We start from the raw sequence: 21,047 nt of genomic DNA, 5'->3' as shown, positions 1-21,047 counted from the left end.
GAACCGCGCGCTCTTCATTCAGCGAATGGGACGTCGGTAAACTCGCCGCGAGGGCTGAGTTGCCCAAGGAACGAAGGCGCCCTCAGCTGCCCCACCATGTCTTGTTTGCGTCAGGGATGGAAGAGGCTTGAGGGTCTTACTTCAGAAGGCGCGCGACAATGTCGATAGCGTTTTGCTTGAGCGACCTTGAAAGCCATGGCGGTTAGGACCAGGGCAAGGTTCCCCTATATAGTGCTAGTAGTCGAACGATCAGATCTTGCAACCATCAGTTCATTTCTTTCTTCGTTTCCTTTTTCTTTTCATCGGATTCTCATATCCTCTTGCTGGACGCTACATTCATTTTCAGATACTTGTGGATGCACTGGTTGCTTCATAGGTTCCTGTTTGCTTTCATTTAAAATCAATTTTTTGAGAGTGCTGGACCACTCCTCACGGTCTTTTTTTGGGATCAGATTACCCACCACTGCTCAGCCTCCCCCTTTCTACACTGGCTTGAGGCATCCAAGGGTGAGTGTTCCTAGGCCCAGGGGCCAAACTGCTTAGTGGCGGTAAGAATAGCGCTAATCCATTTTCAGGCTCGACGCAAAAGACTGTGTCATACGTGTTATACCGTCCGGTACGGTATTTCCGTCACGGTCTGTACATTACGGACTGAGGTTTCCCTCTTTCGGGACCTGCTCCGCCTTATAGAAAGGAAAGGCAGATCTCCTGTCCCTCCCCTTTGGTAAGATTTAATTACTTCCTCCTCTCCGCCTCTTTCGTACGTCTTTCTCATTACTCTCTTCCCAGGATATACACGTTGCCGTGTCTGGGCTCTAAACGGCATATATACCACCGCGTATTCCCTTCCCTCCTATTGAAACATTACGTCAAATCTTCCTCGCCATTCTTTCGCCTTACGCACTCGTCAAGCTCTAAACACTCTCTTGTATTGGGAACACACCAGCAAGATGCCGTCCCAAAAACCAGAGCTTCCTCCTTTGAAGACTCCCAAATCATTTACATTCCCCTCGGAAATTCATGATGACCATAAGGTCGTCAGCGCTATGAGCACCGGCAGCGCGGGCGAAATAAAGCAAGAGGACAGCAGTGAAAGCTCATGCTCCTCCATCCCGACTCCTTCAGCTTATACCGACTTCCTCACTGCTCTTACTCCAGTTTTCAGTAGTCCAAGAAGCGCTGGGGGTACTAGCTTTCCTATCTTTAAGATTGAGAAAACCGATGATCCATCACCTATTTCCCAACCTTCCGCTAGCGCAAGCCCTGCCTTTTCCTCGGCCCCATCTTTGAAGTCTCCTTCAATTTCCCTTCCACCACGGTCGCCTTCTCACTTGAAGTCGCCAAAATCCCCCCCCTGCACTTCGACGACTGCGCATCCCGCAGTCCATCAAGACTTTCTCGGCGAAAGACTCTCCGCGCTCCGCAGCGACCCCATTGAGCGCAACGCCGATGAGCGCAACACCACGCAGCGCAACTACACTCTATTCGCCATTTTCGCCTTCTGACTGGAAAGTTCGATATTTTGAGACTCCTCGAAGTGCCACTCCCACCAAGGCTGTCAGTGTCCGCCAGGTCGTCACCCGCACAGTGACATACAAGCGCACACCACTTGAGCCTCCACCCAAGGGAAAGAGAAGAAAGACCCAGGACCAGAAAGAATCTTGCAAGGCCTCCTGCAAAGATTCCTATAAGGATTCCTACAAAGATACATTTAAGGAGTCCTTGAAAGAACCCTGCAAGGAAGCTTGCAAAGAGGTCTGACTTTACGTACCCGTCATGAAAACCGTCATGCATCTTGATGCTTATTTTGATCGTTTTGGCGATGTTGTTTTGGCGTTTGGTGGTCTTTGTTGCAAGCTTTCCCTAGCTTCCCGAGTTGTGCTTGGTCAAAATACAATAGGCTCTATTTCATAATTACAGAAATGCAGGGCCTTGCCTTGATTTCTACATGTTATGAGTCGAATGATCTTCTACGCGCCCGGGCAGGGCGTTTTGGGGTGGATTTGCGGCCACGGCGTTCTTGGCTTTTGTACTCGTGTTAAAAACGGAAAATCATTATTGGAGATTATTACGATCATCAATGACACGGGACAAGGGCTTATCTCATTTCTACGCGGTCTACGGTTCGGTATTCCTGTGTGCTTTTTTTTTCTTTTCATTTCCCTTAAGCGTTTGGGAATCTGGGCTCAGGCAGCACCGGAGATATCGGGCATTGGAGCAGGGCATATCGCAAATACATTATGGATTCCAAATTCTCTCTCGTGTATACACCTAGTGAAATTCAGTTGCGATGAAATCTATCAACCACTACTTAGTACATTTCCCGCCTCAACCTCGCGCATGTATTTCGGCTTTTGCTGCGAATGCAGCCCTCACAAGACCCGGTTTTTACGTATTCTGTTCTGTCTCTCCAATGGCGGATTTTAAGTCAGCATAGATCTACTAGTGTCGGGAATTAATCCATGTGCCCCCGTTATTCTCGTGTCAGTCCACATGGCATGTCCAGAGCCCCATCACCACGTGTGGCGCCCGTCCTCTGGTAACTAATAGCAGCTCTCCAAAAACCAACAGTAAACCAACACTTCGCCAACGACCCTTGCGATTGGAAGATAGAGGGCCTGTTAGCGTCAGCTCGGATATTTCGGATTGATGCAAGTCTGAGCCATCCTCCCGGGACATCGGCATTCAGCCTCATTTGTTGATAGCGTTAAATCATGGCCCTACTCAGGTGGTGGCCGGTATACGATATTAAATGGCTTAGATGAACTTCAAAGTTTGGATTATGATATCGTCTTTAATCACTATAGTTGGTATGGCATATGGATAATTTAAGGAGCTGCTTATCTGCAATTGAAATTATTTATGAAGTACGAGGGCAAGACTGTCTACGCTAGGACCATAGAAGGCGCTACGCATCATATAATCAGAAGGAAGAAAAGCTATTGATCCTGGCGGTTCGGGTCCCAAATCAAACAAAGCCTCTAAAGCGACCGAACGATCGTTATCTTTTTGCTGGAGTTGTGGTCGCCTTGGCGGCTTTAGACCCATGTGCCGCGAATTTGCGAGGCCCCCCAAACGCCACAATGGGCCCGTCTTACGAATTTTGCTTCCAGGCATATGTGCTTGACTCGTAGGATTAACATTGCAGTGCGGCTCAGGCCCCGAGAGTCTGGCTAACAAGGATCGGGATACGCATGCCGGGGTCCAGAAAGCCTTCCCTGCTTCGAGATCTTTTCCGAGTGGATTGTTTACGCCACTGGTATCCATTAATCCTACGGACTATCCGCCAAGGCTGTGCCCCAAGTCAATGCCCAAGGAAGGCAAGGCAGAATTAGAAGTTCCATGCAGCTGCCGCTGTTATTGGTTTACTTGGTGGAACTTGTCTGCCTGAACGCACTCATTCCTATAATAATATTATAGTACCAAATATCGACTCCTTGTATGTTCATCTACGAAAGTGTATTAGAGCCGAAAGTTACATACATCCTTTTGTTACGTAAAATACAATATTACAAGATCTGTTATTAATTGCCGTCATGTAATATACAACGAGTCCCGTCTTAACCGTCCTGTTTGCATGCATAGCTTAGCAGGATAGTCATATCGATCAAATTTTCCACCAAATGTACCAGTACTAGTATTTGTATTAGGCTTGTAGTGTTTTCATCCCATTTTTGCCCCAATCAAATCCACTTTTGAGCGTACTAGGCTACCTGACTATGTAATTTGCGTAATACACTAAATCATACAGACTGGAAGTTCCCGTGGTTGACTTTGATCACAGGGCTACAGCGCACTACTACTAGATACAGGGTGATGAATCCAAGTGGGATTGACCACTGAGCATACATAAAAGTCCTCTTGTGATGAGGGTCTGTGGGGTTGTGCTTTCCCGTGTTATGTATGACGTGAATCCTGGATGAGATTCCAGACAACATTAAGCGCCGGCGCTATACCATTTACATACTAGAACCCCGCATGGTGTCCGCGGGGAGGCCGTGGTTGGCTCCGCCGTTGGAGGGGCCCGCAGTGGGGGGTGAACTCAGACCGTTCAATGGGTTTTGGTTGGCATAACGTGGCAGCTGATCAGCTCCCATCCACTGTGATTCAAGGACCCCCTGCAGTCCAGCTAGGGACTTGGGAGACCTGACATGAATGGACTGTACCTGACTTTGGCTAGTTATCAACTCTAGACCTGGGATGTGATACCCTGTGGTGGGCTAGTTGCATTTCAAAGGACGCTTGTATTCGAAGGTTTGTCTCATGGCTATTCGACCTGGAACGTTTAACATGCCATTGTGATGAGCGTACTTCGATAAACCCCTGCCTGCATACAGTAGTGTGAAGACTCTTTAATTAGATTTCAATCCAGGCTGCATGCCAGTGGTGCACGGACTGTGGAGGGGCTGTAGCCAATAGGCTTATTTATCTAACCGCCGGGCTTCCCTTTCCATCAGTTTCAGGCAAGCCCCTGTGTAAGGGATGCATGGATGTTAAGAGTCCGCCGTTTTTGCTGGGACCAGATTCTCGGTGCCCTTCTCTGCACTTTCTGTAGATCTGCCCGGGTTCGATCGTTTTGCTTAGCTATCACTGCCAACAAGACGGACCCGTAGGCTGGGCTAAATTAAGAAATCTTTATTTTTAGAACTGGAAGGTCCGAACATCAGAGTCTGTATTCCTTGCATTCCAAGTATAACATATAGAAGGCTGATGTTCGGTGACTTCCATGCATCTAGCTTGAACACTGTCGCTCATTATCAATCCAGTACTAATTTGGAACACATGTGCTCGATTCATGTGGCGTTGAAGAGGCAATAATTCGGTGAGCTTCAGCAGCCATGTCAAGGTCAATTCCTTTTTTATCGTCGAATTTCAGGCCACACCAAGCTTGGATATTGTGCCCCATCATATCCACCTCAAATCGTAGCGCCATATCGCCACCGTCTTATGATAAGAGCGCTTATTGCATCCAGACTCCTACTGGTACAGATGGAATCCAATGTTCCAAGAATAGTATATGAAAGGCTTCACCTACCTTTTGCTGTGACGGTCCAGCAAAGTTTATGGTGCTGATCGGCAGCGCTTCATGCACCAATGCATGAGTCTTGTGTCGTTTTAGAGGGCGGCATGATGCCTTATCCGCATTGCAAGCAACGGTTATGACTCCCCATTGGAGTACGTGTCCCAGGAATTTTAATTAAACATGGCATCTTTGCTAAACATAGTAGCAAAGCTATGATGGAGACTGCATTCCCCCGCCCTCAAGCTCTGCTAATGAAGGTCCAGCGCCTCCAAGCATCCAATGGGAACCTGGAGACGTGAAGATTCTCCACCCCTTCTCTATGCCGCTCTTCTCTCAGGGCATTGAGCAGCCGCTGACTTTCTCATACAGACTCTCCGTCGTCACCCTTAACCTAGACGGCTTCTAGCTTGTGTGACGATTCTGTAATGCAGACAAACCCTTTCACTATGTTTCTAATTTTGCAACTCGATCTCTTCTAAAAATATCTTCCTTGTGAAGCTACCCCTCATCAATGATGCCTTTTCAGTCATGGTATCATACTGTACAATACGTATGATCTTTTCAAGCTGAGAAACGTTACTATACAGGAAATATCGAGTGAGTAATGGGCTGGATTTGCAAGGCTCTTGCCGTCCTCGGCGATATATCGGACCGCATCGGCTGTGAGTCCCTTCTCGTATCAGCGGAGAGCAAAAAAAACTCATAGTTGTCCCACACCTTGACGTCAATCTGTTTGTGGGCTGTGTATTCGAGGGTCTAATCAAGCAGTTGAAGCATAGCTTTGGGGAGCACCGGGCAAAACGTGGTCAAGCTCACAATTGCGTTTTTTCCCCTTTGGTAGGATAGCTTCATATGACCCTTTTCGCCTGAATTTAAGGTCTAGTTGATACCTTGCGTTCTTGGCTGCTTCCAATAGAGAGGTTAATGGCCAATGCCGGTGAGTCTACATCAATCAAAACGTTTGTCATGCCATTGCCATCTATAGCCAATTTACTTTCAAATATGATGCATGTAGCCAAAGATCCCATTGGACAGCGGCTGATATAAATAGTATTTTGCAGTACAGCGTCTGCGGGGTCTATCACATCCACCATGTGGAAATCGCGACAAGAGCCGGCCACTACAAACATGAACACATTGCCACAGCCAAAAAGAGACTATATGCAGGCTTTGGAGTCTCTGAAGCAAAGAATTGAATTAATTCAGGGCAGGTGAAGGAAGGTTGTGCAGGATACAAAGCGATTTCGACGTACTCCGTACTTGGTCCCTTCGTATGTTCTAAATTTAGAGGCGGGGAATACCACACGAGAAAATGGCCCAAGACGTAAATTGATCACCCTTTTTGTCTGCCCCTCTGCGCCGACGAATGAACGTAGAAGATGCAACGATCTATTCTCTAGTTCGACTAGCCTTTCAGCTGAAACAAGACGCGAGGGTAACTCCGTGTAGTAGAATCCCGTGATCAGCCCGCACCTTTCCAAGCCGTCCGTCTCATCCCACTTGGTGCGCTCCTGGTGGTCCCTTTACTTGTTCTGCCCTCTTGTCTTACCTGAGCCAGGAACCCGATATCTGTATCTCGCGCGTCAGCCGTGCACATCCGGCTTTCCTTCAAACTTCTGTTGCGCTGTCGCCATGGCCCAAGCCCCGCCCCCTTCATACCAGATAGCGAATTTGCTGACCTTGAGACCCCCCGCGGCCCTAAAGCAGGTAGTTTATCTATCACTGCTTTGGCCCGGTTCGAATTCGAGGCCGGCAAAGCCAATGAGGGAACAAAGATCCTGATGGTGGAATGGGAGGACGACGATGTAACGAGGTCCAGCTCCGACGGCTCATGGCATGTTTCCTGGGCGGGCAAGTCTACAGTTCTTCCTGCAGATGAACGGCCAAATGATAGCACCCGATTTTATTTTTTGCTTGGACCAAATACCACCATTCCTCCTGTCATCACATTGTCGTACGAACCGAGGACCGACATAGACAAAAATGACCCACGGTTACCTTCGTCCGTTAAAGCTCGCGATTCCCTACAGCTGAACCCCCCTGCCAGCTATCTTTCCCCCCGAGTTAGGCGCAACTGGCCGTGCAGCAGGAAAGAAAGGAGTACTTCACACCATCTGGGCCAAGAAACGTTTGCGTGTGCTGGACGAGGAAATCCGCAACGAAAGTCGAAATAACGTCGAAGGAGTCGCCCTTCATATGGCCGTGCAAGAAAAAGAATGGATCGAAGAAAACTTTGGTGTCCATGCGCGCGGTGCCGAAAGTGTAACGATTAGCCAAGACTTCCACAATCCTTCATCTGCATATCCTGCGACTCCAATCTCGCCCATCAGCGGTCGAAAATTGACCGATAAGCTGAAGGGACTGAAGCTACAGACCAGCGAGAAGGACTTGTCTAGTCAAGATAACGATGGTGAGTCAAGCCCCAAGGATCATCACAAAGCCTCTTAATTCTTAACTTACAAAATTGTGCTAGACTCCGACCCCGGACACCTCTTGTCTCCTCAATCACCGGATGTAGCTGTCTCCTCATTCAGTTCCTTCCGTAATCTGGCTTCGCTCCCGATGCACTCAATGCCAACCCCAGACACAGCAACCAGTACAACTCCTCAAGCCCGTACTAAACCCGCTGCCCCCGAGCCTTTGCGCGCTGTCGCGCAATTCCCACCCGAAGCCCTCCAAGAGGCGCAGCAATCCGAACCCACAGGCTTCGCATCCATGAATTCAATGAGCACCCTAGTACGCACTTCCAGCGCCGAATCCGGCGACGAACTCTTCGCAAAAGCACTCAGCCCGCGCTCGCCAGACCTGCCGCGGAGCCCCTTCTCATTCGCTTAATTACCAGTATATACCATCTGGACCTGTGGATCAGGGTCCGTTGTTTTCACGATTTGCTTCATGATTCCCCTCTTTGCGGCGAGAGCTTACTTTCACCACCCCCATTGGCATATGCATACGGTCCTAGAGACATGATACGTCGACATTGGTTCACTTTGTCAAATACTTTTCTCCTTTTCCATCATACATATCTCATGCAGAAATACTATCATACTGTCCCGGACCTCCAATGCTACCTACATTGTCGAACTAGCCGAGTGCTTAGTTCCGGGACCTATCCCTCACTCTAGGATCCTATTGCGGTAGCAAAGACAAGAAAGCCCGTAGCTAGAACTACGCGACAAAACCTGACAGCGGCGTCTCGTCCCCGTTCGTAAAGTAGAAAGTACGAGATCTGTAGCAAACGAGTCATTGGGCAAAGCCCCCCCTTCCTCCCCCCATATCCGTCGACCAAAAGCCCACGAGGACGAGCCAAATAAAAAAAAGGAAAAAGAGGGAAAAGAGCGCTCAGCGCCATCTAATTCGCCTTCTTCCGCTGGCTAGCCTTCCCCTTCGACGAGCCCGAGGCCGTGGCCGTGGCCGTCGCAGTCGCAGGCTCACTCCCAGGCTCCGCCTTGACGTTCTTGCCCGTGGCCATGGACTCGGCTTCCTGCTGGTCCTTGCGCTCCGCGTACCACTGCCCAGCCTGCAGGACCAGAATGCCGACCAGCACGAGGGCGAGGATGGTGTTGCTCGCGGAGAGCACCTTGAGCGAATCCTCGCGGCCGAGGATCTCGTCCTTCTCGTCGGGGGTCTGGGCGAGAGCAGCACCGTACTGGCCCGCGGACGCGAGACGGAGGCCCTTGACGATGTTGGCGACATAGATAGTTACGCCGCACATGTAGAGGACAAGGGAGGCACCGTCGAAGAGCATGTTTGATTCTGAGGGGCGGTAGAGCTTGGAGAGCAGGCCGGCGAGGCCGAGGAAGATAACGATGTGGAGGATGCGCGGGATGAGCGGGGGCGAGGCGTGGAGGAAGCGGAGGTGAGCTTCAAGGTAGTCATAGTGAGAAGATGGGGTCGGGACGGTGGACCAGAGGATTGGGTAGTCGTAGGGGAAGAGCGAGAAGATGATGCCCAGGAAGAAGCAGGTTGCTGCGACGTGGTCAGTTGTTGATATTTTGTGGGGCGGGTTTGCAATGGGGATCTTTGGGGGGGGGAAGAGAAGGTGAGGGGTGGCCAGGAATACTCACGGCATAAGATGAGGAAGGTCGCGAACGACCCGCTCTTGAAAGCCATTGGGCACGGCTTCGAGTTTGAGAAGGTTTGTGAAGGGAGAAATTGGACGAAAAGGAACTTAGGGGAGAAGAAGGTGAAGGTTTATCGGTAAGCGGACGCCAAGGCGCAGCCCCGGACGCAGATAAGGCGGACATGTAATTTCCAACACGAGAGGCTTTATTAGCCGGTCTAAAGATAAGCTGAAAGCGCGTAATGATAAATTATAATACATTTGGGTGCAACGCCTGAAAGGTCACCGTCGCCAGTGGGTTTCATAAATATGCAAAATAGTGGTATCTCCCTGCCCCGTCCCAAAGAAATGCAAAATATACAGGAAATAGACACATGGCATCACAGAAAAATGGCTTCATCGCTGGTACCGAGGGAGAGACTCGTCCGCGTGCGCCGTGCCACCAACTAATTGATCATCTTCATCGAAGACCGGGGCACTGGGCCCTTCGCCGGTGTCTTCGGTAGGTGGTTCTCGGGGAGCACTAGCTAGGTCCATCAGTCGTTGGCGCTCTAGCTCTTGTTTATCTTCGTGTGGAGCAGAAGGCGCGCTAGGCTCGGCAGAATTTCCGTTAACCACGATTGTCTGCAGAGATTCTGCGGATCGAACTGCGTAGGGCAGCGGGTCTCTACTCGACGATGGTACATGCTCATAATCCTGGAGATGATGATCGTCGGATAAGACTGGCGCGGTAGGCATAGCCATCTCTCTGGTGGAAGGACCTGCTTCGTCTTCACCGGGTGGCTGGCTCGGCAAGAGCGTTTCTTCATGGCGCCTAACCCTGGCCTTTTCATCTTCCGGCTCATCCAGCTCGGGAAATGGAGCCATTTGCCCATTTGGCTGGTATGGCGAAGGATACTCCTCCGGATGTTCGGGCCACTCTTGTTCTGGGGAAAACTCTTCTTCGTGACCATACTCGTGAGGACTAGCCTCGGGCCAGTCCTCTGTATCACCGGGATTGATGAAAGTGGAAGACTCCGGAGGAGGATTTGAAGCGTTCGAATCAGCAGCGGAGAAAGACATTCGCTCGGCGGCAGACGCATTGCGCTGTGAATCTCGGGTCCCCACGACGACCTCGAAGGCAACTGAGATCACGCCTTTCGAGCGTCGAACTTGATCCGTGTCAAGGATATTTCCTGCCCAATTGGCGGTGATTGCGGTCCCATTTGCATCGGCGGGGTTTAAAATCTGGCCACTGGGCGAGAACGTGCTACCACCCGAAACCATGTTAAAACGCGGGATGAAGCGCTCGGGGGTAGTAGCTTTGCCTCGCAAGTCGACTACCACCTCGACATAATATCGAAAGTTGATCATGGCTCCAGGTACTCGCGTGATGGTGGGAAAGGCGTCCTCGGGAATTCGAATAGAGGTCTTGACAATCGCGGTCATGTCACTTGGATTCACGATCAACGGGGCAAATGACTGTGAAAGATCCTTGCGGAAGGTGCTGCTAGTACGAGTTGTGCCAAGTGTCAATCCTCCGAGTCCTGTCCGAGACCTAGGATAGCAATCTTCATAAACTGGTTTCTTCCCATCCGCTTGGGAGCCTATGGGAATGGCCGGGTGGAGATCAATGCGGCCTTGGCGGTAGAGTGTGATGATGATTCCTTGGGCGCTCCGAACAGCCTTGCAGTGGTTGATCGTAACTATGATAGGTAGCGTATCACCTGGGAGCACGCCGGCGCGCATCACCTCGGTCTTGGCGGTGATATTCTTCTCTGATATCGAGGGAGGGGCACTGTAGCTTTCGCTATTTCGTCTTCCGGTGCTCGCGGAGGAGCTTGGATCACTCGCAATTTGAAAGCTTTGACTGCTATTGCTGGGGCGACTGGAGGAACTGACATTACTAGGTGATGGGCTCAGCGGGGGACGTTCAGCCGGTGTGTCGGGTAGGCTGACATGTGTATTTATCGAGAGATTATCGGTGGGGGCGGTAGTTTCAGAAGAGGCAGACTTGGACTTCGCTTTCGTTTTCGAGCGTTTTGATATCGGTTCAAGAGTGACGATGCGGGCTTTGGGGGCGGGGAATGGGGCGATATCAATGTCCTCGAGGACATTGATTCGCTTTCGACATGACATGGTCGGATTCATCGTAGTCGGTCGTGTAAGGGTGGATGTTAATGAATAGGAAATAGCGCCTCGCTCAAACTGGGGGAAGGGTGGGTTAGCATGTGGTATTGCGAATTTCCATACCGTTCATTTCTCACATTGATGCTGCTGGGGAGTGAATAAGGAGGAAGCCCCATTTCGAAACGAAACTTGTAGATCCCTTCCTTGAGACGACCGTCACCGCACAGCACGACTTCGTCTTCGAACAAGGTGGCCAGCCCGTTGCCCATGTATTCTGCGCCGCGACGGCCGCGGCCAGGACCAAGAAAGCCCAAATCAGGGGGAGCTTCGCCCGCCGGGACGGCATTTTTAAAGACCTTCACGTAACCATGCAAACAAATAACCAGATGCGTAATGCGAACCGGCCGCACGACCATCAAAAAGACAGTGCCCTTTATCGTATCCCCGGGAAGTATGAGCGCCATGGATCGTCGGGCTCGATATAGAAATCATTGATGCTTCGGTTTCGTTGGCCAAGGGGGAGCGAAATTTGGACAAAAAGGTATTGCGATTCCGACTGACCGACAGCGTTGAGGTCTTGGTGGGAGAGTTGGATGACATGACACACAGGTGCTACCTGCTGCATCCAAGACGGCAAGACTAGGCAAAGAGAGAGAGGGAGGCGGGGAGGAGAGAGAGCCCAGAGAGGGGCAAGGCAGACAGATGGGGTACGCGATCTGAATGAGAAAGCAAAAGAACCGTATATGTACTTTGGTACGGGGGACGGGGATCGGTTGAGACCCGGATAGGCAGGACACTAACACAGCAATCGCAAGCGACACGTTGAATCCACGACCCTGGCGGCAATCTCTACCAGATCGGAGGGTCGAATGCCACGGGTTGTATATCCGGGAGGCCAGGAGAGGATTCCCCGCAGACAAGGGAAAGGGTGCTATGATCGAGAACCACTCGGCCACATTGTTTCTTATGTTGAATCAGCAGCGCGCAGCTGAAGACCCTCCGGTATAGGCCAGAAGTCGTGTGGGCGGAAGGGGCGGGGGGGGGGGGCCGAAAAAAGACGGAGAGAGAGAGGCGCGGAATGTAGGACAAAATTGTGACGCGCCGTCGGACTCGATTGGCAAAAGGCTGGGGTATGTACGAAGGCGAAACGGTATATATAAAGAGGGGGAGTGGGTGGGAAGAAGAAGGGAAAGGGCGGAGAAGGGGCTCTATCGACCCGACGATTTGCGCGTTGTACGATCAAGCTTCGCGGGCCCCCCCGGCTAGTTTCTCCTTTGGGGGGGCCTTGGTCGCCGGGTTCCATTCTGATTTCTTGGCTATTCCTCTACGTAAGTTCTCATCTTATCGTCCATGGGCATCCCGGACTGATACGAACAGGCGCGTATACGGTGCGGCTCTCAAATACTCGGTCAACGGGATGGCCTTCAAATCAGCCCTAAGCAAAGATTGCGACCTTGTACGATCAAGTTACGCGGGGCCCCGGCTAAAGCTCAGGCTATCACGGTCCTCGTCTTTGGGCAGAATGTTGCAGATTGTCTCAAATCAAGCAGTTAATATCATAGAGTTTGATCTATCCCGTGGCACCCGAATCCCTAGACAATGCTGCAGAAGCGATATTGGCCCAAGACTTGATACCCATGCTAAGCTTTTCCCCCCTTTTTTCCCCCCCTTGGGCGTCCCGTCAATCGCGGCAGAACTACTCCAAATCCCTCAAACACCCGTCCACGTACTCAGTTCCATAGCAATCTTGTAGCACAGCGGCCACGACTTCCCGGTCGCCCGCAAGATCTCGCACATACTGTTCCAAGATGTACAGATTATCTGTCCAGAGAAGCGCCTGCTCCTTAAACTCCGCTAGTTCGCCCTGAAGCTGCTGGGCGCCTTTCTGCTTCACCGAGAAGCCCGAAACTGAAACTCGGGCTTTGAGACCCTTGAGGTCGGCCTCCAGCTCAAGCTTTCTCTCTTGAAGGGACTGACGTTGGCGGTCAAGATCGGGGCCCACACGGTTGGTCTCATCGTCTCGTTGCACGGATTGGGCGACCAACAACGCCTCCACGTCGGCGTAAGATTTCCGTGCCTTCTCCACCTCAGCCTGAAGCCTGGCCAACTGCTGCTCGCGTTCCATTTTTTCGTCACTGCTGAAGCTCCAGTACCAGTTTCCCGCGCCGATCTTTTCGACTCGTAGTTTCCCCTCGTCGACTAACCCTTGCACGTATTCCTTTACCTGGATGCTGTTTATGGACGCCACGCTAGGGAGGCTCTTTTCGAGCTCCTTCAGTGTGTGGCACGTGCCAGTTGACCGGATATGAGTCACTATCAGGTCTTCTTTCTCGCTTTTGGATAGTTTGGGCTTACGGACGCGTCAGTTCGTGGATGTCTGATCACGGGCGAGAGGACCCATTACGGCGCGGGTCCACGTACCATAATTATGATACTTGCCTGTAGGTCCACTGGGCTTTTGAAACGAGACTGGATGACAATCGGAACTTGGATCCACGTAAGCCTTCCTGTTTGGGGCAAGGAAGTGAGTTAAGCCTTGGAGAGTGGAGGAGGATTTGTAATGCCAACGGGTTGATCAACCGTGGCCTTCGTGCCTGATCTACTCCTGAGTGAGATGAGCTTAATCAACCTTGGCAAATTCGGGCTACGGAATAAAGGAACTCAGCTTCCAGCTTATTGTAGATATATGCCACTAGGGAAGGAAAACAAAAAATGACTAGAGCCATACGCAGTGACAGCATCCAATTCTCGGGATCAGACGGATCGCCTCCTCGATTCCAGTCCATTGATTCGAGGCTATTGTAGCATGACTGCTGGTCGTACCAGATATAAGCTTACAGCGCCGTTGACAGTGTCCAGGGATGAACCCCGCAGCAAAATGCACAGAGCTCTGTGATCATCTCTATACTTACCAGCCTGGCTGTTCGGGTTTGCGGAACTATCCTATGATCGGATCCATAGTAGATCGGGGTTTCTCGCAGCCCATTTGGAGTCGACCGTGCGCTGATCTTGAATCAGAACCATCTGAGGAAGGACCGAGTGTCTCTGTCCTACAGCCTTGGCTGTAAGGTGGACTATCCACCAATGTCGCAAGGAGGACCTGAGTTGATATCTTATTCAAACAATGAATCGCAGGCCTTCTCACCCGTTCTCAAATCCACTGCCTGTTCTTTCAGGATTTGTCTCGGGACCCGAGGATTCTGCTTCCGATCGCTTGGTCCGACGACGCTTGTGCTTCTGTCGCACGCCCTTTAGATGCTGATGGTGTTGGCTGACTGGCCCATCAACAGTCATCGCCCGCGCACGCTTCTTTCTCCGTACCACTGCGGGTAATGTGCTATCACTGACCTCACCCTCATCTTCTGAGGATGACATCCCCTCTACGAGCACCAAATCCCCGGTAGCACCAAGCTGCTCACGGGCCAATTCTTCGACCAGGATCCCGACTGCAAGTAAGGCCGACTCGTCCATACTATGATGGTCTAGTTTTCCTCGTTTCTTCGACCGATGTTGATAGAAATCAGCGGTATAGGCGTGAATGCACTCGAGCAGATCGGACCTTGGGAGAGGGCGACTGGCGGGGAGTTTCTCATGGGCAAAGTAGGTCTCTTCGTCTATGAATCGCTGGACCTGCTCTTTGTCCCAGCGCGACCGGTGCGAAGCCAGTCGGCGGTAGATTATCTCTTCCGGGTGGAGGTCACGGAGTCCAGATGATTTTGTGTCCCGTGTGGAAGCCACAATGGGCATATCCGGGTTAAAGCCGCGGGTATTGACACGGCCTAGACTTCGTTAGACTCTATCCAACTGACTTTGAAGTGATTCTGGATGTTTCATACTGGCACACGCATCGTACACATTGGCCCAGCGACGGTTTGAATCAGTGAACAAGTCTTCGGGCTCTTCCTGTGGCAGCTCAAACCTCACTCGAGATCTTGAGATGCGCTGAGACCTGTAGCTATCCGCCTCGCCGGCGCGTCGTCCAGTGCTCTCTGTCGGACTATCCTCCGGAGGCTGGAGAAATCCCTTCCGCGTAAGATTCCTTAACGCCCCTGTCGACATTTTGCAAGACAGGCGCAGGCGGCCTGAAATGAAAAATGCGTATCATCGCAGATGATTTATTTTCCCCAGAAAATCCAACGGCCCGGCTAAACTTTATTGCGATGAGGTCACCTCAGGTCCCGCCTAGTTCCCCCAGTATTCAATTCAAGCGCTGATGAATGAATGAATTCCTTTCTGCTCAACAGAGCCCTTGGCTCTGTTAGACCAGCTGATTTCCATGTCGCCCAAACAACTCGCCTAGTCCACAACTTGGAGCCTGCGCCAGGGATCCGCTTCTCTAGCCGCAGACCCGCTCCATCCAACCCACAGGATGAAGCGACAGCGGACGAAGGATTGGGGGTCGTCGAAGAAGTTTTTGCCCACAAAGCTGGTGTAAAATGCCTCGCTATAGACGAATTCGAGGGCCGATAGTACGCACCAAGGCCCGCTTCATGAACTATCAGTACTAACGAGCATAAGCATGATATCGGGGGGGTGCCGACCCATCTATTCATCTCTGGGATCTTGAAAGCAGAGGCTCAGAGCTTGACCATATACATCGTGCCTGCGCATCGGTCAGCAAATCGGCGCATCCAGACGCCCATACCCACGCTATTACCTCCCTCTCTATATACCCCTTCGACCCCGTTCCCTCGACCATATTCTCGACTTCGCATGATGGCACTCTAAAGCTTTCTGCTCTCCAGCCGCCGGCTATTACACCGGTCCATACATTCAAGCTTGAGTGCACCCCGTATTCGCACTCTTTTTCCTCCCAACCCGGCTCAACCCTGCTAGTGGCAGTCGGTACATCGGACCGGGCAGTCCGACTCGTGGACCTACGTTCAGGGCTATCAACCCACGGACTACCAGGTCACACCGGCGCCGTCTTGTCAGTCGCCTGGGCTCCGCATAAGCCTCACCTCCTCGCATCTGCGTCAACAGACAACAAAGTAATTATTTTCGACGTGCGCCGCGGTGGCCACAACTCCGCCATCGCAACCCTGAGACATGGACGATCCAACAGGCCTAACCCTCCGAGAACCCCAGTCCGACACATCCTCCATCAGACCAGCCTATTCTCGACATGCACGAGCACACAACGGCGCCGTCACCGGCGTCCGCTGGACCTCGAACGGCAGCCACATAGTGACAGCCGGCCAGGACGCCCGGATCAGAGTGTGGGACGCCGCGACCGGCGCAAATACACTGGTGCATTTCGGCCCACGGGTCAGAAACAGCGCGTCCTCCGCTCTGGCGGAGCGCGCTCCCCTGGTTATCCCCAAGGGCTTCATGATGCCCGGCCAGGAGACCATTTTGTGGCCCAATTTTCACGAGCAGGACGACCGTGGCGAGATCTTCATGTTCGAGCTCCGCGAGGGGACGTTCATCAAGCGGCTCCGTGTGCCGGGGCTGATGAGTAGTTCGCAGAATGTGCGTGGCAGAGCGAGTGCGCTCAGCGCAGCCCGAATCAATGATCTCGTCTGGCGTGGTAACGGAGGCGCGGGCGAAGGGCTGGAGCTCTTCTCTGCGCACGGCGACGGGACAATTCGGTCCTGGGTCTCGAGGGAGCCAGATGGAGAGCCGACCGAGGAAGAGGAGGCACAGGAGGCCGACCGGAAGAGAAAGCGAAATGTTCTCGATGATATCTACAAGGGATTTTTCGGCAACGAGGCGCCTTGACTTCTACAGACTTTATTCCCGTAAGCTAAATGTAAGATTCCATTGATTCAAGCAATTCAAGCTCAATGTGTTCGTAATAGTACATCATATTCGTCCCATCTCAGGCAAAATTACCCTGACCATACTTTTCTTCAGCAGGCGGGATCCCTTTAGGCATTCCGCGCCGCATGCTCTCCAATATACTCCGCCGCGTCCTCGTCCTCCTTCGCGTACCGCTCAAACGAGCTGCGGTTTTGCTTGTTATGCTTCATGTCACGGGTGTCGCCCGGCGCGCCCGAGATATTCGTACCCATGTACGCGCGCTTCGACTCAATGCTGGCGGGAACGGAATCGCCAGTTCCGGTCATGACTTCGCCTGTCTGCCCGACGTCGCGGGTTGAGCGGGGAAGGTCGGTGGCATTGTCTGCTGCTGTGGCGAGGGTGGGCTCAGCGATGCCCTCGTTGTTGTAGAGAGGGTTCTCGGCTCGCTGGTCGGGGCGCGGGACGGAGGGGATGAGGTTTTGTTTGCCGGCGTCATTGGGGATTGCGGTGCCTGAGACGGCCATGTCGGCGAGGCTGCCGCCTTGGTGAGCGTCTTGAGACTGGCGAACCATTGTGATGAGTGAGGTTTAGGGTGGTGGGTGTTTTCTTTTAAGAGAGAGGTAGGTGCGTAGAGACAACAAGAGAATATATATTCTGGATGCAAATCGTGGATGCCAAAGTTGAAGACTCGAAGGCCGATTAATGGTTCAAATCAAGTGGTCGGACCTGGTGTACTTTATACTAGATCTGTGGCTGGTTAGCTGGAGATCGGTTCGGTTGTTCTGATGCGTCGGGCGGATGTGACTCTAGTATGATGAAGCCATGATATCACGGACGCATGCCTTGATTGGTGTTCCAGCTTCCCAGCTAGAGGGGCTGTCGCTGAATGGTGATTAAGCTAGCAAGATTGCATAGCTCATATTGGGATCTGATTTGTGGAAACTCAGGCGATGGGCCGCAAGGTAGCTGGGAATGACGAAACCAGGGCGGTTGTCAACCCTAAATCACCTGTGGGTACGGACCAACCAAGGGACGAGGATCGAAGCTTGATAGATATAGACGCGATATGATGCACTACTGGGATTAAAAAGTACGATGAGGCATTCGAAGGTGAAAAGAGAAAATCAATTTAGTTCAAATACATACTAGTGATACCTCTGGACTAAGATCGAACATTATTGAGCTTTGAAACGACAGCAGGTACACAGTCAGACGAAAAGAAAAGAAAGAAGTGAGATGAAGGGGAATTCCGGGAGACCATAGCTTGACAGATGTGTTTACAGAACAAAGGCGAGGACGCCCATAACAGCGGCAGCAGCAGAAACCACGCCTCCAGAGATACGAGCACCAGCTCCGGTGAACAAAGTGTTGGAGGAAGGTGAGGCCTTGGGGGCATTACTCTGCTCTGGAGAAGCACCGCTGGGGCGCATATTGGGGGCGTGGCTAACAGGAGTGGCCATAGACATGTAGGGGGCCCCACTGACAGGGGTCATCATGGCACCCATGTAGCTGGCGGAAGAGGGAGTGGCCATGGGAACGTGAACAGGAATCATAGAGTACATGGCACTGGTTCCCTCAGGGCGGACGTAGACGTAAGAGACGCTCGAAGCAGGCACGGAGGCGTGTACCATGGAGGAGTGCACTCGGTGCATGGGAACTACAGCAGTGGAAGCTGCAGCTGTCTGAACCGCCTCCGAGACGTAAGGCTGCTTGTAGATAGTCTCGGTGGCCTGGACCTCTCTGTACTGAGTCTTTGTGACAGTGTGAACGACCTCACGGACCTCAGCAGAGCACTGTTCTTGGTGCTCCTCACGAGGAGGAAGGGCAGGGTGCTCTTCTGCAGGAACCTCGACCTTGGCTGGAGGAGCAGGGGGAGCCTGGGGAGTAGGATTGGACTGGAGGCTGAGGGGCTTGGTGGACTTCGGGCTGGGGCGCAGAGTGAACGGGGTGCTCGGGCTGGGGTGCAGAGTCAACGGGGTGCTCGGGCTGGGGTACAGGATAGCCAGTGGGCTGCTTGACAACCGGAGCAGGCGCAGCTGCCTGCTGGTCCTCGTAGGACCACCAGTTCCACTGGGGAGCTTCGTGAACGTGAAAGGGAGGGTGCACGTTGGTTGTGTCTATCTTGATGGCGTGGTTGTCGGAATGATGCTCGTTGACGTTGCTGTCAACACCGACATCAGTGCCGTCATCGAAGTTGATCCCATCGTCGTCACCGGAAGGTCCACCAAGAGCGGTGCCACCAGGTTCACCGGCAAAACGCGCAGAAGCGTCGGGGGCGTAAGCGCGACGCCATGGGTGACCACCTCCAGGGGGCAGCACTGGGCCAGGGCCGCCGAATGGCTCGAAGGGAGGAGGAGTGGTTATATCCTCGTTTTTCAGATCAATTGAGTGATCATCTTTGTAGGCCTCGCTGACCTCAGTGTTGGTCTCCACAGTGATAGGCATGTTGAATTCTTGGCCGCCATCGTCCCCAGAGGGACCGCCCAAAGCCGTGCCACCCTCGTGAGGAAGGAGACCGCGCTTGAAGGGAGCACCGAATCCAGGGCGACCAAAGAAGACCGGAGGAGGGACAATGTCCTTGTGCTTGATGTCGATAGAGTGGTCATCCTTGCTGTACTCTTCCACGTTGGTGTGGATATGGGCAGTGTGAGGCTTGCCAAAGTTGAGCCCATCATCATCACCCGACGGGCCACCAAGCGCGGTGCCGCCGGAGATGGGACCAGGGAAGCCTGGCTCATCACCACCTCCAGGTCCACCCAAGGCGGTGCCGCCAGGGGCGAATCGCTTGTCGAATTCCGTGGCGGCGATATGGAAGTGCTCGGGCGGAGCTTGGTTGTCAGCACCACGGAAAGGAGGGTGGCTAGAAGGTCCAGCAGGACCACCAATGCGGGGTCCATGGCCAAACTCAGCAGCAGGATGAGGCGGAGCAACGTGCTCAACAATAGGCGGAGGGTGGACATCCTTATTCTTGATATCGATGGAGTGATCGTCCTCGTTGGACTCGTTCACCTCAGTGTTGAAGATCCCCGTGATGGGCATGTTGAAGGACTGTCCCTCATCGTTGCCGGATGGCCCACCCATGGCAGTGCCACCTTGACCCCAGGAGCGCTTGGGGAATGGGCCCGCACCAGGGCCGAAAGCATGATGGGGGAAAGGTCCAGCGCCCGGTCCAATGGGCGGACCGGCGTATTTAGGGGCCTCGTAGACATGCTTGTCCTTGATGTTGATAGAGTGGTCGTCCTTGCCAAATTCATTAACATGGGTGTTCACGGCAACATTTCCTCCATAGGGAAGATCAAAACTGCCATCATCGTCATTGCCAGATGGGCCACCCAGAGCAGTGCCACCGACATGGGGCTCAAACCCAGCAGTTCGGCGCAAGTGGAAACCATTCTGGTTCATTGAGGCGCCCTAATTGTTCATGTTAACATTTTTTTAGGAGAAAGAGTTCCTGAATCCAACTCACGGTGCCACGGGCCATATCCTCGGCCTGAACGGCGGCTACCAGGAGGGCCAACGGAATCCCAGCGATGAAACCCTTCATTTTGCTGAGTCGATCACGGTTTCAATATTAGTTGGGAAAAGAATATGTATAGGTCTGGCTCGGAATAAATCCAAAAAAAGAGCGACAGCTAATAATAATACTGGGCGTTTGGAAAAGAATGTCGAGACCAGTTAAGCGAATTACCAGATGGACCAAACTCAGGCCTGCGCGACGGGGAGGTTTTTCGATCTTTAGTACCTGCCTCGCATTCATGGACATCGCCATAGCCCTTGCGGTTGGAATGTGACCCCTCGACCGACGAGCGAGTGTCGAACAGTACTTTGGAGTCCAGCAAGCGTTGCAGAATGCTGGTGAGAATGGAACCCCCATAATAGAACGGTCCGTCGAAGTAAACAAACACCCTGCAAAACCCAAGATCCTACGGTGTTCGTGCATTCTTCGGGGGACACCGAGGGTGCATCGCCAGGGGATTGGTATGCCAGCTGGGCCTCTACACCAACCAGCATCCCGTCTCTCTCACTCTCTGCCAGCGTGCGGATTTCTTGATCGTTTCCGCGGACATCGGTCGTCCCTCATGACGGCATGATTCGTCCATTCATTCAAGC

The 21,047-nt window shown here is 52.5% G+C and overlaps 10 protein-coding genes across 10 annotated transcripts; 3 read left to right on the top strand and 7 right to left on the bottom strand.

Moving 5' to 3' along the window:
* Window positions 1-950: 950 nt before the first annotated feature.
* N7468_006757 (uncharacterized protein) lies at window positions 951-1,505 on the top strand (the record flags this gene model as incomplete). The annotated part of the gene is made up of 1 exon (XM_058476053.1): window positions 951-1,505. One exon carries the CDS (start codon window positions 951-953, stop codon window positions 1,503-1,505), a length of 555 nt encoding a protein of 184 aa, XP_058328943.1.
* A 5,501-nt stretch (window positions 1,506-7,006) lies between these two features.
* Window positions 7,007-7,858, top strand: N7468_006756 (uncharacterized protein; the record flags this gene model as incomplete). The annotated part of the gene is made up of 3 exons (XM_058476052.1): window positions 7,007-7,025; window positions 7,071-7,433; window positions 7,497-7,858. The coding sequence occupies 3 exons, from the start codon at window positions 7,007-7,009 to the stop codon at window positions 7,856-7,858; spliced, it is 744 nt and encodes a 247-aa protein (XP_058328942.1).
* Window positions 7,859-8,375: 517 nt separating this feature from the next.
* N7468_006755 (putative secretory component protein shr3) lies at window positions 8,376-9,136 on the bottom strand (the record flags this gene model as incomplete). The annotated part of the gene is made up of 2 exons (XM_058476051.1): window positions 8,376-8,992; window positions 9,091-9,136. 2 exons carry the CDS (start codon window positions 9,134-9,136, stop codon window positions 8,376-8,378), a joined length of 663 nt encoding a protein of 220 aa, XP_058328941.1.
* Window positions 9,137-9,482: 346 nt separating this feature from the next.
* On the bottom strand, window positions 9,483-11,659 carry rim8 (pH response protein PalF; the record flags this gene model as incomplete). The annotated part of the gene is made up of 2 exons (XM_058476050.1): window positions 9,483-11,273; window positions 11,333-11,659. The coding sequence occupies 2 exons, from the start codon at window positions 11,657-11,659 to the stop codon at window positions 9,483-9,485; spliced, it is 2,118 nt and encodes a 705-aa protein (XP_058328940.1).
* A 1,232-nt stretch (window positions 11,660-12,891) lies between these two features.
* N7468_006753 (putative GAJ protein) lies at window positions 12,892-13,619 on the bottom strand (the record flags this gene model as incomplete). The annotated part of the gene is made up of 2 exons (XM_058476049.1): window positions 12,892-13,545; window positions 13,617-13,619. The coding sequence occupies 2 exons, from the start codon at window positions 13,617-13,619 to the stop codon at window positions 12,892-12,894; spliced, it is 657 nt and encodes a 218-aa protein (XP_058328939.1).
* Window positions 13,620-14,336: 717 nt separating this feature from the next.
* Window positions 14,337-14,942, bottom strand: N7468_006752 (uncharacterized protein; the record flags this gene model as incomplete). Its single annotated transcript, XM_058476048.1, has 1 exon — window positions 14,337-14,942. The coding sequence occupies one exon, from the start codon at window positions 14,940-14,942 to the stop codon at window positions 14,337-14,339; it is 606 nt and encodes a 201-aa protein (XP_058328938.1).
* Window positions 14,943-14,984: 42 nt separating this feature from the next.
* N7468_006751 (uncharacterized protein) lies at window positions 14,985-15,254 on the bottom strand (the record flags this gene model as incomplete). Its single annotated transcript, XM_058476047.1, has 1 exon — window positions 14,985-15,254. One exon carries the CDS (start codon window positions 15,252-15,254, stop codon window positions 14,985-14,987), a length of 270 nt encoding a protein of 89 aa, XP_058328937.1.
* Window positions 15,255-15,416: 162 nt separating this feature from the next.
* On the top strand, window positions 15,417-16,916 carry N7468_006750 (WD repeat protein; the record flags this gene model as incomplete). The annotated part of the gene is made up of 3 exons (XM_058476046.1): window positions 15,417-15,664; window positions 15,766-16,201; window positions 16,284-16,916. 3 exons carry the CDS (start codon window positions 15,417-15,419, stop codon window positions 16,914-16,916), a joined length of 1,317 nt encoding a protein of 438 aa, XP_058328936.1.
* Window positions 16,917-17,065: 149 nt separating this feature from the next.
* Window positions 17,066-17,509, bottom strand: N7468_006749 (uncharacterized protein; the record flags this gene model as incomplete). The annotated part of the gene is made up of 1 exon (XM_058476045.1): window positions 17,066-17,509. One exon carries the CDS (start codon window positions 17,507-17,509, stop codon window positions 17,066-17,068), a length of 444 nt encoding a protein of 147 aa, XP_058328935.1.
* A 705-nt stretch (window positions 17,510-18,214) lies between these two features.
* Window positions 18,215-20,339, bottom strand: CweA (uncharacterized protein; the record flags this gene model as incomplete). Its single annotated transcript, XM_058476044.1, has 2 exons — window positions 18,215-18,814; window positions 18,882-20,339. The coding sequence occupies 2 exons, from the start codon at window positions 20,337-20,339 to the stop codon at window positions 18,215-18,217; spliced, it is 2,058 nt and encodes a 685-aa protein (XP_058328934.1).
* Between the last annotated feature and the right edge of the window lie 708 nt (window positions 20,340-21,047).

This window comes from Penicillium chermesinum (genome assembly GCF_028974085.1).
Source record: "Penicillium chermesinum strain IBT 19713 chromosome Unknown utg000005l:1.0-4115287.0:1.0-4118363.0, whole genome shotgun sequence".
NCBI lineage: Eukaryota > Fungi > Ascomycota > Eurotiomycetes > Eurotiales > Aspergillaceae > Penicillium > Penicillium chermesinum.
The sequence above is the reverse complement of the archived record's forward strand: the minus strand, read 5'-3'. Positions and strand labels throughout refer to the sequence as shown.